General features: G+C 55.3%; 2 protein-coding genes across 9 annotated transcripts in view; both read left to right on the top strand.

Moving 5' to 3' along the window:
* LOC141916927 (maestro heat-like repeat-containing protein family member 7) overlaps nt 1-13,693 on the top strand; it is a 29,596-nt gene that overhangs the window by 10,548 nt on the left and 5,355 nt on the right. The window lies entirely within an intron of this gene.
* Nucleotides 4,154-13,532, top strand: LOC141916934 (coiled-coil domain-containing protein 81-like). 7 transcript variants are annotated; one of them, XM_074809893.1, is made up of 13 exons: nt 4,158-4,425; nt 4,605-4,736; nt 5,237-5,587; nt 6,332-6,392; nt 7,831-7,931; nt 8,392-8,439; nt 9,385-9,446; nt 10,390-10,543; nt 10,762-11,018; nt 11,194-11,279; nt 11,658-11,773; nt 12,251-12,362; nt 12,883-13,532. In XM_074809893.1, the coding sequence occupies exons 4-13, from the start codon at nt 6,364-6,366 to the stop codon at nt 13,175-13,177; spliced, it is 1,260 nt and encodes a 419-aa protein (XP_074665994.1). In that variant the 5' UTR covers nt 4,158-4,425; nt 4,605-4,736; nt 5,237-5,587; nt 6,332-6,363; the 3' UTR covers nt 13,178-13,532. The 7 variants fall into 7 exon arrangements, with proteins under 7 accessions (XP_074665996.1, XP_074665994.1, XP_074665992.1 ...); XM_074809891.1 differs by having other exon boundaries at nt 4,159-4,425; nt 4,600-4,736; XM_074809896.1 differs by having other exon boundaries at nt 4,159-4,425; nt 4,558-4,736; nt 8,395-8,439.

The raw sequence follows: 13,693 nt of genomic DNA, 5'->3' as shown, positions 1-13,693 counted from the left end.
TTGTGGACTGTCCCAGGCTCCGATTTGGGAGGGACACTGGGGGAGGTGGTGGCTGACGGGGACAGTTTGGGTCCTGGGGTGGGGGCACCCATGGGGGTGTCACTGCTGGGGGCAGGGACACCACGATGTCCTTCTGGACGCTGCTGGTGACAGTGACACTGGGACCGCAGGTGCCATCAACACCAGTCTGGCCACGGGCTGGACACTGGCGACAGTGGTGGTGCCAGGGGAGGTGGCTGTGGGCACCAGGCTGGGGCTGAAGGTCATCACCTGGGGGGCAGGGGGACAGCGTGGGGCATAATCCTCTGTCCTGACTGTGATTCCCTTGGCAAAAAGAAGTGGCACTTGCAAAGGTAACAGGGAGTTCAAAAACATTTTTCCTAATTTGTTGAACTTTATGGATAAAGAACACCTGAGCAGCGCTGCCATTCCCTTGCACACAAAAGCCTTCTGAAGTCATGAAAAATAAATTAATTCCAGGCTTTGAGCAGAAAACTCATCGCGCCACTGGACAGCTGAGTTGTTGGTTGACCCCATCTAAAAGCCTTTCGAGAAAGAAAGGCTCAAAAGATTTGCAAGGGAGGCTTTTTAATAGGATTTTGACAGAGATCTTCGAAGCGGTCTTGTGAGAAACAACCTGTGGTAGGTGTTTGGGGAGCCCCAGCTGTGTAGAACAGCAGCTGACTCCCGTGCGGGGGGTGGCAGCGCACAGGCCCTGGAAAGCAGCACGTGCTCCCCCAGGAGCCGCCTACAGCAGCCCCGCCCTGTTCTGCCCTCTAATCAAACTGCAGCCCAGTGACCAGTTACACTCAGAGGAGAAAAAACACTTTTCCAGTTGAAGGTTTCATGAAGTGAACTTCAGGTAGTTAAGGATTCCTTACCATGCTCCTGGGCTGGCAGCAAACCCCCGTCTCCCCGCCCCAAGGCACAGTAAAGCCGCGGTTTCTCGCCCACATTCCGGCGTAACCTGCCAGCGCCCCCCACCAACACCACACGTCAGGGAACTGGCAAACAGAGAAGCAGAACGTGACTGGAGGTTGCTTTAAACACGACGTTGCAAACTGTACGGGCCATTCTGCAGACTACCAGGTGTGCTGTCGTAACACTGGTGCAGAGAAACAACACTTAAAATTTGAGTTTCTTCAGGAAGAAAGAAAAGAGAGTTCCTGGATGCAGCCTTCTCTTAGGGGACCTCTCCCCTTCTGCAAGGAACAAAAATGCAAGAAACAGCCTTGACCTTCAATGGGAGAGGCTAAAAAACCACAAACCCTTTTCAGGAGTGAGGACAAAGAGCTTCAGATCAACTAGTTTCAGTTTTAGGGGCGAAGAAAGAATCTCTTGCTCGATGATCCATTTGTCAGTGGAGTCTGTTCCAGGTTACACCATCTCCTGCTGCCATGTCAAACACGATTATGCCCGGGACTAACATGCACTAAAGCAGTAATGTTTCTACAAACACGAAAGAAGAGAGAATTCCCAACGGCAAAAACAATTCAGACCCTGATTTAACAGGGTTCAAGGGACCGGCAAGGCCTACTTCAGCACAGAGACTGTCCTAAAGTGAGGCCTCAAACCAAGAGCACTTCAAGACTGGGGGACAAGTGTTAGTGACACAACAAAGAACCAAAACAAGGGCCAAAACACTCTGAGCACTTTACACAGTATTTCCTAAGAGTCATGACGTTATTTTCCCCAAACTCTTCAGCTTCACACAAAACAATATCCACTGAGCTTTGAACAAACAAAAGCAGCCACCTAATACCTTCTCTGCTCCCCCACCGCGTCCTCCAGAAGGTGCCTGATGGTCACAAAGCCACCGACCCAGCAAGTCCACATTTATTTCATGCAGCCGGTCTGGTACAGCCAGGAATCCTGTGCAACCAGAGAGACACAATTACAGACAGCAGCTGGTACTGAGGATCAGCCACGGAACAAATGGATTCACGGGCAGAGACTGGGTAACTCTGATCATTAACGTTCCTGGCAGCTGCGGGGACATCTACCACCCGGCTTATTTCCACTGTCTCCTGCAACTCACAGGCACTGAGAAATCCCTCTATCTGCCCCGGGAAATACCATTTGTGGCACGTCTGGCCACGTTTCTGGGGGTCACTAGGAAAGTACAAATTCCAGGAAACAACAGTGTCAGCTGAAGCCTGCTCATTATCACCTTCTCCTGAAAAAAACAACCCCCAGACGTCCAACAAACAACAAAACCAGAAGCACACACACCACCAGCGATGTGCCTGTCCCACAACACTGCAAGATACAGGTAGGACTGCCAGAAACTTTTGAACTGCTGTGCAAAGCAGTGGCCGCTCACAGCATTTTAAGGAGTGTGTGAATGTGCAAAACGAATCTAAACCCGCCAGGAGATGGCGACTGCAAACCCTAAACGGAACCGGCAGCCCCAGCAGAAAATAGATCGTCGTTGCTTTTCCGCCTTAAAAAGCCGACCTGAACCCGTGACTGTTAACTGTGACCCGAGGCAGACGTGACCACGACCCCTCAAGCCTTCTGGAGGTGCAGGTGGGACTGAACAGGGTGGGGGCACTCGGAACAGGCTCACCCAGGCAGGCTGGGCACGGTCACCCCCACGTCTCTCCACCAGCACTTGCTAACGCTGGTCCCCTGGGGTATCCAGAGCTGCAGGCAGGGAACGGGAAAGCAGCTCCTCTAACACCAGCGTTCAGCCCAGAACTCTGCCTCCCCAGCGCCCAAACGGGACAAAACTCAAACTGGGCCCCTTCTCCTCACGCCGGGTCAGAGTTTGGGACGCCAACGGGATGCCACAGCGTGGGAAAGCTCCAAGGACACAGCCTAAGGGAACCGGAGCTCCCCGGCTCTCAGAGTAGTTCTAGAGCTAAAGCGGGGGCAGACATCAACTCCACATCAGGTAAGACAGGCCAGCGCTCAGCCCTGACCCGGGAAGGCAGCCTCCTCCCGGCCTGCCCAAGGGCTTCCAACCCAGCACACTTTCTTCCCAAAGCAGGACGCTGCCTTATTGCGGTGTGACGCCACTCACCCGCTCCTGGGGACGGCACCAGAGGGACACGGCACAAGCCATCAAGCCGCTGTCTGCGAGCACCAGAGCCCTCTGGGGACTGTTCTTCACCACGGGGCCCCTGAGAGAGAAAACAGGAGACAGAAGAGATGGTGAGACATTTCAGCTACGGCGGAGCTAGCTGTGGGCAACAAGACTGAGACTGAGCCCTTTTGCTCGGGGGAAAGTGCACACCAGAGAAATACCCGCTGAACAGAAATCTCCAGCTAAACAGAGGAAAAAAAGCAGATTTGAGGAGCACAACATCGCAACAGACTACCACAAGACTTCTTTTGTACGGTACTAGAGTGTAAACACACTCCACATGCATCAAAACTGGTCCGTAACTGTACATTCCATACAATTGCTCCCTCATTATTTAAACATAATTTAATACACAGCAATCTGTATTTCTGTGCAAATCAGTATCTAGAGAATCCAAACCTTGCCTCTTCCTCTGGCCAGACGCATCTTTCACCTCAACGTGCACCGAGAAGCATTCGGAAAACCCCAAAGCGCTTGTCTACAAAACCCCAGTAACACCCGTAGCTAAGGAATATTCGGAGAAGCCGCTGCAGAATTCATGGTGAGCGCAGACAACATCACCAGTGGAGGAGCTTCAGCAGCACAGTGTTCCCAGAGCTGGCAGCTTCTTTAGCAGATGAAGCTCAACAGCTCTGCCCGCTGCGGTTTTTGCCCCGGAAGGTACCGAGTTCGTTTCTGCCCCTCAGACACTTCTCGCCGCGTTTCCTCCCCCCGGCCCTGCCGAGGCCGCACGCACCGAGCTCAGTGCCCGAGCAGAGGCACCGATTCCCCTCCGAGCACCCGCCGCTTCTTCCCCCGGCAGCCGATCGCCCGCTCAGCCCCGCTGCCGGCTCCCCCGCCCCGCTGGGACGAGCGGCCGGGCCCGGAGACCCCCCGCCCCTCCCCAGGCCCAGGCGCCGGCGGCCCCGGCCGGGCCCTGCACGCGCCGCGCGGTACCTGCACGCGCCGCCGCCGCCGCCGCCGGCGGAAAGAGCGTCCCGGGGCGGGGCGGGGCCGGGGCAGCTCCGGCAAGGCCCCCGCTAGAGGTGCCCGGCCCAGCGCCTGACCCGCGCGTGCCGGCGGGCACAGGGACGCCCCGGGCACGGCAGGACCCCGCCCGGAAGCCGCGGCTCTGAGCAGAGCCCGGCGCCGGAGCCAGCCGCGGGGCAGGGCCGTGCAGCCGCGCTTCCTCTCACAAATAAACCCTTTTTCTGCCCAGTTCAGCCCGTGAGGCTGCGTGCGGGGTGACTTCCCGGTGTTGGGCCCTGCAGCTGCGATCCGCGCCGCGCGGAAACACCCTTCGGAGAGTCCAAGGGAAAGTGTGTGTAACGCTGCTGGCACAGAGCACAGGCAATAAGGTCTCTTTGCTTCTTTATTTTGGGCGGTGGGGGTGGGATGGGGGGAGGGCTCTGGGGGAGGGGTTTGAGGCGTTGCGGGGTGCGTTGGGTTTTTTGCGGGGTTTTCAAGGCGGGTTGGGTGTTTTTTTCCAGCCGATACTTGTCCGGCGTGGCACAGCACTCATCTTCCCGCAGGGCAGTCAGTGGCAGTTCACCGCCATGAAGCTCTTCCTTAAGCAACTCAGACTTTGCACCTGGCGACAGGATTTGTACCGCCCGGCGCCGCGTTCAGAGCGGGGCTGCCAGGGCCGTGGTGGAGCGAGGGCGTTTGGGTGAGCGGCTGCGAAGGAATTTTGCAGCAGGGAGCGGGGCCAGGGAAGGGAAATGAATTTCGCAGCAGGGTCAGACTGGCTCTTAGGAAGGATTTCTTTGCAGAAGGGGTTGTTGGGCGTTGGAATGGGCTGCCCAGGGCAGGGGGGGAGTCCCCATCCCTGGAGGGGTTGAAGAGTCGGGTTGACCCAGCGCTGAGGGATCTGGTGGAGTTGGGAACGGTCAGGGGGAGGTTCATGGCTGGACTGGAGGATCTTCAAGGGCTTTTCCAACGCAGCTAGTTCTGTGATTCTGTGAATTCCCTGAGGAGTTGAGGTGGGAAGGGGTCTCTGGAGGTCATCGAGTCCACCCCCCCTGCGCCAGCAGAGCCAGTTGTGCAGGACCATGTCCGGTTGGATTTTGAGTAACTCCAAGGCTGGAGACTCCACAGCCTCTCTGTGCAGCCTGTGCCAGTGTTTGACCCACCCTCGCAGTAACAAAAAGTGTGTTTTCTTGTGTGCAGGTGGGGTTTTATGTGTTTCATTTGTGCCCGTTGCCTCTTGCCCTGTTGGTGGGCGCTGCTGAGGAGTGCGTGGCTCCGTCTGCCTCCTTCCATCCCATCGGGTGTTGGTGCACATTGCCAAGATCCCCCTGAGCCTTCCACAGGCTGCACAGCCCCGGCTCGCTCAGCCTCGTGCTCCATCCCCTTCGTGGCCCATCCCCGGACTCTCTCCAGTCTGTCCCCGCCTCTCTTGTCCTGGGGATCCCAGCGCTGGACACAGCACTCGGGGGCGGCCTCAGCAGCGCCGAGCGATTCCCCAGGAAGGCCGGGGAAGGTGCATTCTGCCAGCACTGACAGAAGGGCCTATCCAAGGTAAAAAGCAATAAAATTCCTCCTTCTCGAGAAATGCAGTTAAGTATATATACTGATGGAAAGGAGTAACAGGGGTAAATATACCAGACGTGAAATAACTGTGATGCTGTAAGTCATTCTCAAGGAGAAGGTGCCCGCTTTCACTTGAATCGTCCTGACTGAACATTTACTCGCTTAAGAAGCGTAGCAGTGAGAGAGGCCACGCTCTCTGAAGCTGATAATCTGTTCCTACTGGATAGTATCTAACTCCTGAAAAGCGACCCAGCGCAGCCTTGGTGCTGCAGAGCTGGGAGGGCTGTTCGGGGGCTGCGGGCTGTGGCACACTGCAGGCACTGGGCAGTTTGCCTGAAATACAATTGAAATGATGTGACGAGCAAAGGGAATAAAAGCAACCCCAGCTCTCTGCTTATAAAGAGATTTTTCATAGGATGCAGCAATGACGGCCAGAAATAACACTTTGATCATCTAATTTTACAGTGAAAACCCGTGGTGCTGTCAGGTTCTCATTTCTTGCCCTTTCCAGCATTGTTGAAACTGAAAATAAGGCCATTTCCTCCAGGTTCTTTGCTGCGGGATCAGTCAGAATGAAAACACATTTAAAACTGAGTGATCATACTTGTTTTTTCCCACGCTGATGAAAACACGTGTCTGTGTTTCTCGAGAGCTGTACTTCCCATTCATCCCTAAAGAAGTCATCTTGCTTAAAGCCCAAGAAAACAAGGGTTTTCTTCATGTGCGTTACAGGTTCCTTTGAGGCCCAGAGATAAACGCACCGAATGACAATTCCTGTCTTTGCTGCATTCAGGTGAGTGAGATGGGTTTGTCCCTCAAGAGAAGCCCTGTGAAAACCAGAACTAGTTTTTGTTCATACTGACTCCTGAGTGTGTGTAAAATATGGATAATGTGGGCACCGTTTGAGAAGAATAACCCCCGTCTGTGGTGTACTTTATGAGACTGTATGTTCTGGAAAGGTCCAGAAGGGAAGATGTAGTCGCTTTCAATTGTTTAACAGAAGCAAGTTTCTAGAGGCCACAAAACCCCAGTGTTCGCATATTTCCCTTAGCAAGTGGTGACCTAGAGACAGTGTGCTGCAACGTGGGATTCCTGAGGGAGCGGCATCGATTTCCCTGAGATTCCCTAATTTGCTATCCACCCAAACTCCGGTGATAACACAGTGGAGGCAAATCCGTATCATTCTGAACAACGCGGAAACACCTCAAGTCCCATTCCGTGTTACGTGCTAGATGCCATCGCAGGCAATAAAAACTAATAATTTTGTTCCCGTTTTGGTCGTATAAATTTTACAGAGAAGTTTTTTACCTCTTCTCCCACCAAAAGCCAAAGATTTAAGAGCAAGCGAGTGGGGCAAGACAACAGCCAATGAGTTTGGAATTCAGAAATGTTTAGAAATCAGCGAGTTTGTTAGTCAGAAGGAGTGAAGGGAGGGAATGGGCGGGGAGTACAGAAGTAGTGCTTAACTGTGTGCCCAATGAAAAGATTTTATTTTCCCTTTCTTGAAGGAAAAGGGGTTTTTCCCACACCTTTCTAATTGCCTTGAGAAATGCACTACAATCCTCTTCCCTGAGAGCACAGAGCACTGCAGCAGCACCAGCCGTGCTGGATACATTGCTCTGAGCCTTATATTTGGCAACACGATCACGAGCTGCGATCACCCTTTGAACCTGAGCAGTTCCCTCCTAAATCTGCAAAGAAAATTGCAATGATGTGAGCTGGGCATTTAAAAACTATGCTGACAGATCTTTCCACACTCGTCAGCCTTCCTAGCACTAATGCAGTGGGGGCTGGGATGTGCAGAAAGACAGAGAAAACTGAACAGATTCCAGCGTGACGTGAGTGACTGCAGTGGGCTGAACGCAGGGAACCACATGCAGGGTGCTGAGGGACAGCCTGGTTCTCTCGGATGCTCTCGTCAAAAGGCAGCACGGTTCTCATGAACTGAACAGGCATTCTGGGTGAAGGAGGATGGGGAAATGCCTCATCCGGGGAAGGAAACACATAATTGGGTTTTACAAAGTAGGTTTCGAAACCGCGGGTGGAGGGGAGGAGGTGACCTGTGCTAAAAGTGTTGCCTTTTCTTTGAGTAGCCTTTCCAGGCCGTCGCAAATGTTCCCTTTCATCCATTTATTCCCACTGCTCCTTGTTAACTGGTACTTTCTTCAGTACAGTATTTCTTTTTTAGTTTATTTTGGTTTTTAACCACGTATTCTTGCATCTTTCTCTAGAAACATTCTGCACTTCCCTCTGTTCTCTCTGGCTTGCTGGCAGCCCCGTGGGAGATACACACCAGAGCACGTGTGTAGGTCGAATGCCACCTGCTCCCCAGGTACAGTGCAACGGGATTCGGGGGCAGCACACTTTTGGGGTTTCAGTGTTTCACCTCCTCCCAGTTCTGCCAAAACTTGCTTTGGCAGATTGCTCCGCTGCAGGCAAATTCCCTTCCTCTGTAGTCACAACATAGGGATAATCTTCCCAAGAACCTTACAAAACTTCTACAAAATGCAGACGCTGTAACCTCTGGTCCCAGTAGTGTTTTGGTTCAGAGGAAATGGTTCATTCTCAGAGTGAATTCTCTGCCTGCTGCTGCTTCCCCCATATTTAAATTATTTGCTGATGAAGACAGCCATGAAACTCGAGTGTAAAGACATCAGACCCCACAACCTCCTTGAGTAACCACGAGAAAGGGTTTGGTCTATCAGCCAGTGGGGGCAGTTTCAAGCCTCACTGACAGTTACAGAAGGGAAGTTTTCCAAATGTGAGAAACTAACTCGGAGTTTCTGTCATAGCAGCCTGGATTTGGAGCTGGACAGAAACCCAGCGCAGAGCGTGGGCAGGTAAGAATGTTACCAGTGAACACAGCAGCAGAACTGTGTCGTGCTGAGAAATATCAAATCATGGAAGAAAAGAAGAGGCAGAAAACAAAGTTTCTGTACGTGAAACAAATGGCCCAAAGCATAAACCATCTGGATTTGGGCAGCAGTAGAGGGAAGCGTAATCAGGAGACAGGGATGAAAGGATTGTAAAGGCAAAAGCCTTTCCTGCGTTCGTTTTTGCCCTTGGGGGGTGCGTGCTGGAGGGCAGGGAAGGAGGATGCAGCTGGAGCAGCGGGGCTGGAGCAGGGCGGCGATGCAGAGCGGCACAGCCCCCCCCACGGCACGGCTGCAGCCCCCGTCCAGCCCGGCCCGGGGCTTTGGGGGTTGTCCTCACCAAGCCCTCTCCCATGAGGGGTGTCTCCCCAGCCCCCCGGGGGGTCTTTGGGCACAGCCCTGGGGGACAGGGATGGGGGCTCAAAGCACACAGAGCCCGTGGGGACTCGTGTGCTCGGTGGCCACGGGCCGCTGCTGAGCAGGGAAATGTCTGTGCCCAGTTCTCCGGCCCTGCTGGTGCTGGGGCTGCAGGGACCCTTCCTCTGGGCTGGGGGGGCCCCCACCTCCCCCTCCAGCTCTGCAGCAGGGGGGAAGGAGGCCGGTGGAGGTGGGACCGGCGCAGCGGGACCCTGCGGTGACACACAATCCCATTGTCCCTCACGGCCAGGCCACCCCCGTGGTGTCAGCACGCCCTTCCCCGTGACACCAGTCACTGATCTCTGACCTTGGCCACGCTCTCGATCTTCTCGTTGGTGTGGAAGAACAGCGGCAGCAGCGCACCCTGCACTTTCTTCACCATTTTTTTGGTGTTTCTCCCCACCGCAGTCTTCAATGCGCCAGAGCTCAGGGGGACATTGGAGGGTTGAGAGCTGGTGGACGTGGAGCGTGACCTGGTTTTCCTTTGTTTTCCAGAGCGAAGAGCCGTCTGGGACGCGGTGGCCGGCTGCATTCAAGAACAGCTGCTGCTGCGCAAGGTGGGGTGACACCCGCATCCTCCTCGTCCGCCCAGAGGGCTGGGGAGTCCCCGCGGCCCCGGGGCACGGCCTGTCGTTTCTCTTCCCTCCTCAGAAAGTGGGAAACTCACCCCAAAAGTCCCCGCTGGGGGACAAACAGGGCTTGTGCCAGGGTGGTATCGCCTCTGGGAGGTGGTGGTGGACCTCAGGGCTGATCCTGGGCACTGGAGACCCCCCGAATGCCCTCGGGCTTGTTAAAGAATCTCTAGGCTTAGCTTTATTGACAACTCAGAGTTGGGCCAACACCTCAGTGAGTGGCCAATGTCCCAAAGACTTGCACCGTTTATATACTGTATCTGAATCTATTACCTGAGTCCAAAGTCTTTGGAAGTTTCCACTCAAACTTTTAGTTCTTGATTCTCATCTTTTCTTAGTTATTAGTTATTTATGATATTATTATCTCACACAATTCTGAGAAAGACTCCAAGATGTTCTACGAAAAGCTTAGGTAGAGTGAGCAGTTTCGATATCCTAAATTCTCTTAATCTAGCAACCCCCCTGTGTTTAGTCAATTAATCATCCTTTGTTAAAACTGCCTCCATAGGATTAGCCTGACTGGGTTTTAGAGCAGCCTTGGGTCGGGACTATCCAAGAAGCGGGCTAAGAACACTTTTCAGGCCTGTTGAGCAACACCCCGGTTGCCTTGGTGATACGACGAGATCGCTCAGTCCCGAACACGTTTCACTAGGCCTTAAAATCTATTTCAAATAGACCAGCGGTTGGATTTCAAATTCTTCTCCAGGCTGCTCCTGCCCTGACTTTTTCAGAGGGGGAGGACTCAGCGTCTCCTCCCCAAGCGGGAGCGGGCAGGATCCATCCCAACGCACCATCCCTGGTCAGGGCCACCTCCAGCTCTTCCCTCTGCCGTCCTCACCCTTGGGTCCTTCCTTCTCTTCTGTTCCAGGGTGTCCGAATTCCCGCCCTCGGCTGCTTCGACGTTGTCTCCAGACAGATCCAGGTTGGAGAGGAGGCCGTGACTATCCACAGGCCCGTCTTTCGCCCGGCCAGAAACCTCGTCGTGGTCCGCAACCTGTCGGACAACAAGGCCTACCTGCCCGGTAAGATGGCGGATTAAACCCCGGTTGGCTTCACGGTCATCGTGTCCCTTCCCTGGGGCTGAGAAGCTTCTCGGAAGTGACTCCCCCTCTGTGGAGCAGAGCCCAAAATTTGGGTTTTTTTTCTTTCTGGGGGAGGCAACGATCGTTTTGCCTTGGGAAGCGCCTGCGGAAGGGCCACTGGGTGAACGTCTCCACCCCTCTCGTGTGTGTTTTTTCAGGCAACAAGGAGCTGGAGCCCCTCAAATACTCCAAGGTGGCCGCAGCCGCCTCGGTGTCCCGGCAGAAAGCGGCGGGCTGCATCCAGGGCACCGTGTCCCTCCTCTCTTACTGCCTGGGGAAGGGGGAGAACGTTGCCTTCGTCCTGAGGGACATCGGGGTGCTCCTCATTGAAGGCACAACGGTGCAAATGAAGTTCTACTACAACATCCTGGAGATGTTGTCTGGGAAGGAGAACTTGGAACAAGTGATTTTCAAGGTCAGTGATTCTGTTTCTCCGTGGCGCACGTGGGCAGTCCCATGGCGGTGGCCCGGCAGGACACGGCCAGGTGAGAGTTGATGGTCCTACCAACTCTCCCTGCCTCGAGCTCCTCCAATACGGCCTCACAGCCATGTTGAGGACATCCCACCATCTTGGAGCTCCTCCATTACAGGTCCCCCGCCTGCTGGACATGGTGGTGTCCCGGATGGTACCTGTGGGATCCCTGAGTTTCTCTGGCCATGTCGTCATCTTTCCCGAGTGAGTACATTGGCAGCTGTAGCCGCTTTCAAGGTGACATTTGCTCCTTATGACCCCACGGGTGTCCTCCCATGGGGACACCCGGCAGTGACTCTTGATGTCCCCAGGCCGTGGTCGCTCCCATAAGGCAGATTTGATGGGTAGGACCAAGGAATTTAGGCAACACTTCCTTCCCATGGTGGCCTGGACTCTTTGCTGGGTGACTCCTTTTCCCAGGACTGTGCTTGGGGATGGGGCATGGTGGACTTGGGGAAAAACATGGTAGAGTTGGGGAAAAAAACAGTCTTTACAGCAATGCCAAAATCTGCCGGTGAGCACGGCGAGCGGCAAGGGCTGGTGGTGCTCTGGGTCACGGCGGTGTCTTCTCCTCGTTCCCAGGCTTGAAATGGAGTTTGTGCACAAACCACCTCTCAGGGCTCTTCTCAGGACCTCGAGACAAGTCCCTGGCGAGGATGAGGAGACGAGAAGAGAGTTTCTGCCACCTCTTGGACAAGGTAAAGCAGCTCCTGGCTCCTTTCCACAGTGCGGGCAACCAAATTCTGTCATTTGACTTGGAAATCACCGGCGCTGAGTGTCAAAGGGCTCCGACTTGTGCCAAAGCTTCCCCCCAGCTCGGCACAGCCGTTTGTCCTAACGACTCATTGGCTTCACCAACACGGAGCCCCGGGGTGGGATGCGCCCAAGGGTGTGGTGGGAGGATGGTGATCCAAGGCCGCCTCCTCCCCGCCAAGAAACGACCCCCCAAAAGAGTCCCTGTCACCTCCCCACTCCCTCCTTCCACACCGGGAGCTGACAACGCCGTCGCAAAACCACGGCAATGGGGAACTGGGGGCAGAGAGGCTGCGATGGCGGCTGCGAGGGGAGCAGAACGGCCCTCTTGGACCTTTGGGGAAGGGGCCGGAGCACCCCTGCGTGTCACCGGGGCCGGCAGCGGCCCAGCGATGCTCTTCTGACGAGGTTTCTCCTCCCAGTTCCAGTGGGATGTCCTGGCTTCGCTGCTCCAAGCTCGCCTAACCAGGAACCACCACAGTTCCAGGAGATGACGGAGCAGAAGAAGAGGAAGAAGATAAAGTCTTCGGTCAGGTGAGGCTGAAGGCTCAGGGCTGGGGGTCTGCACAGGGTCGTGTTGCCCAGAGAGGTGGTGGATGCCCCATTCCTGGGAACATTCGTGGTCAGGTTGGACGGGGCTCGGAGCGACCTGCTCTGGTTGAAGATGTCCTTGGCCATGGCAGGGGTGGGGGTGGACTAAAGGGACCTTTAAAGGTCCTTTTTAACCCAAACTATTCTGTGATTCTATGACTTTTCTGACCCAGCCAGAGCCCATTCCCCAGCCCCAAGCACTCGCCGCCCATCACCGCCCATCGGAGGGGTGGGATGGGGCTAGTGGGACCCCCAGTTTCACAGGGCTGGATCTTCTCCAGCCCTTCAGGAGAGCCCCAGCGTGGCCTGGGGACACGGGGACAGCCGTGTGTCAGCCATGGGGCCCGGCTCAGGGGGTTTTGTTCCTCACAAAGAGGCACAAAGAGGGTCATGGGGGGCAGGATGCGGCCCCAAACCCAGCGTGTGCTCAGGTAGAGACCTCTCTGCCGTTGTGTCCTTCCAGGCAGCAGCCGGTGATCCTGGGGGATTCCTCTGGAGAAAAGCAGCCTGGGACCGGCCAAGCCAAGGGCAAAGCTGCGCTCAAAGACCGAGCGTCAAGGCAGAGCCGAGCCCAAGCGCAGGCAGCGACGGCTCAGAGCTGCAGAGGAGGAGGAGGAGGAAAAGGAAAAGGAGGAGGATGGGGAGGACAAGTAAGACGAGGACAAGGAATGGTGGAAAAATGCTGGCAGCTGCAAAGACCTGGAAAGCCAAGCCCTCCCCTCCTCAGGAGGCCTCGTACTTCGGAACACCCGTCATAGCTGTTTTGTCGACGATGAGCTCTGAGGCCAGCCTGCTCGAGGAGGCCTCCTGCGACGGGCCCAAGTGGCCGCTACGGAGGATAAGATGGAGAGTGTTGTGAAGTTTCCTCCTCAGAACTTCTGGCCGGTGTTGCAGTAACGTGGGAAAACGATTCCGGACGTGGAACTCCGGGGCCAACCTGCTCGAGGAGCCCCTCGATGAACACCCGGGCTTTGGGGCACCCAATGGAGGGATGAGGGGACCCGGCTCCCCGCGATGCCTCGCGCCGAGGAGCAGATCTCCCCGGGCCGGAGAGGCCCTGGCTGGAGCCATCAGGAAAAAGAGGAATAAAAATAAAGGGGGAAAGTTGCAAAAGGGCGTCGACTTTTTTAATCGGTTGCAACCGCAGCAGGGGGAGAAGGGTTTGGCAGTTGGCCAGTGGCGCTGAGATCAGCCCAGCGTGGTCCCATGGGAGGGACCTTCCCCAGGGACCTTTGCCATGGCTGTGGGTTGGACTCGATGATCCCGAGGGTCTT

The sequence above is a fragment of the Strix aluco genome, chromosome 32, assembly GCF_031877795.1.
Source record: "Strix aluco isolate bStrAlu1 chromosome 32, bStrAlu1.hap1, whole genome shotgun sequence".
NCBI lineage: Eukaryota > Metazoa > Chordata > Aves > Strigiformes > Strigidae > Strix > Strix aluco.
The sequence above is the reverse complement of the archived record's forward strand: the minus strand, read 5'-3'. Positions and strand labels throughout refer to the sequence as shown.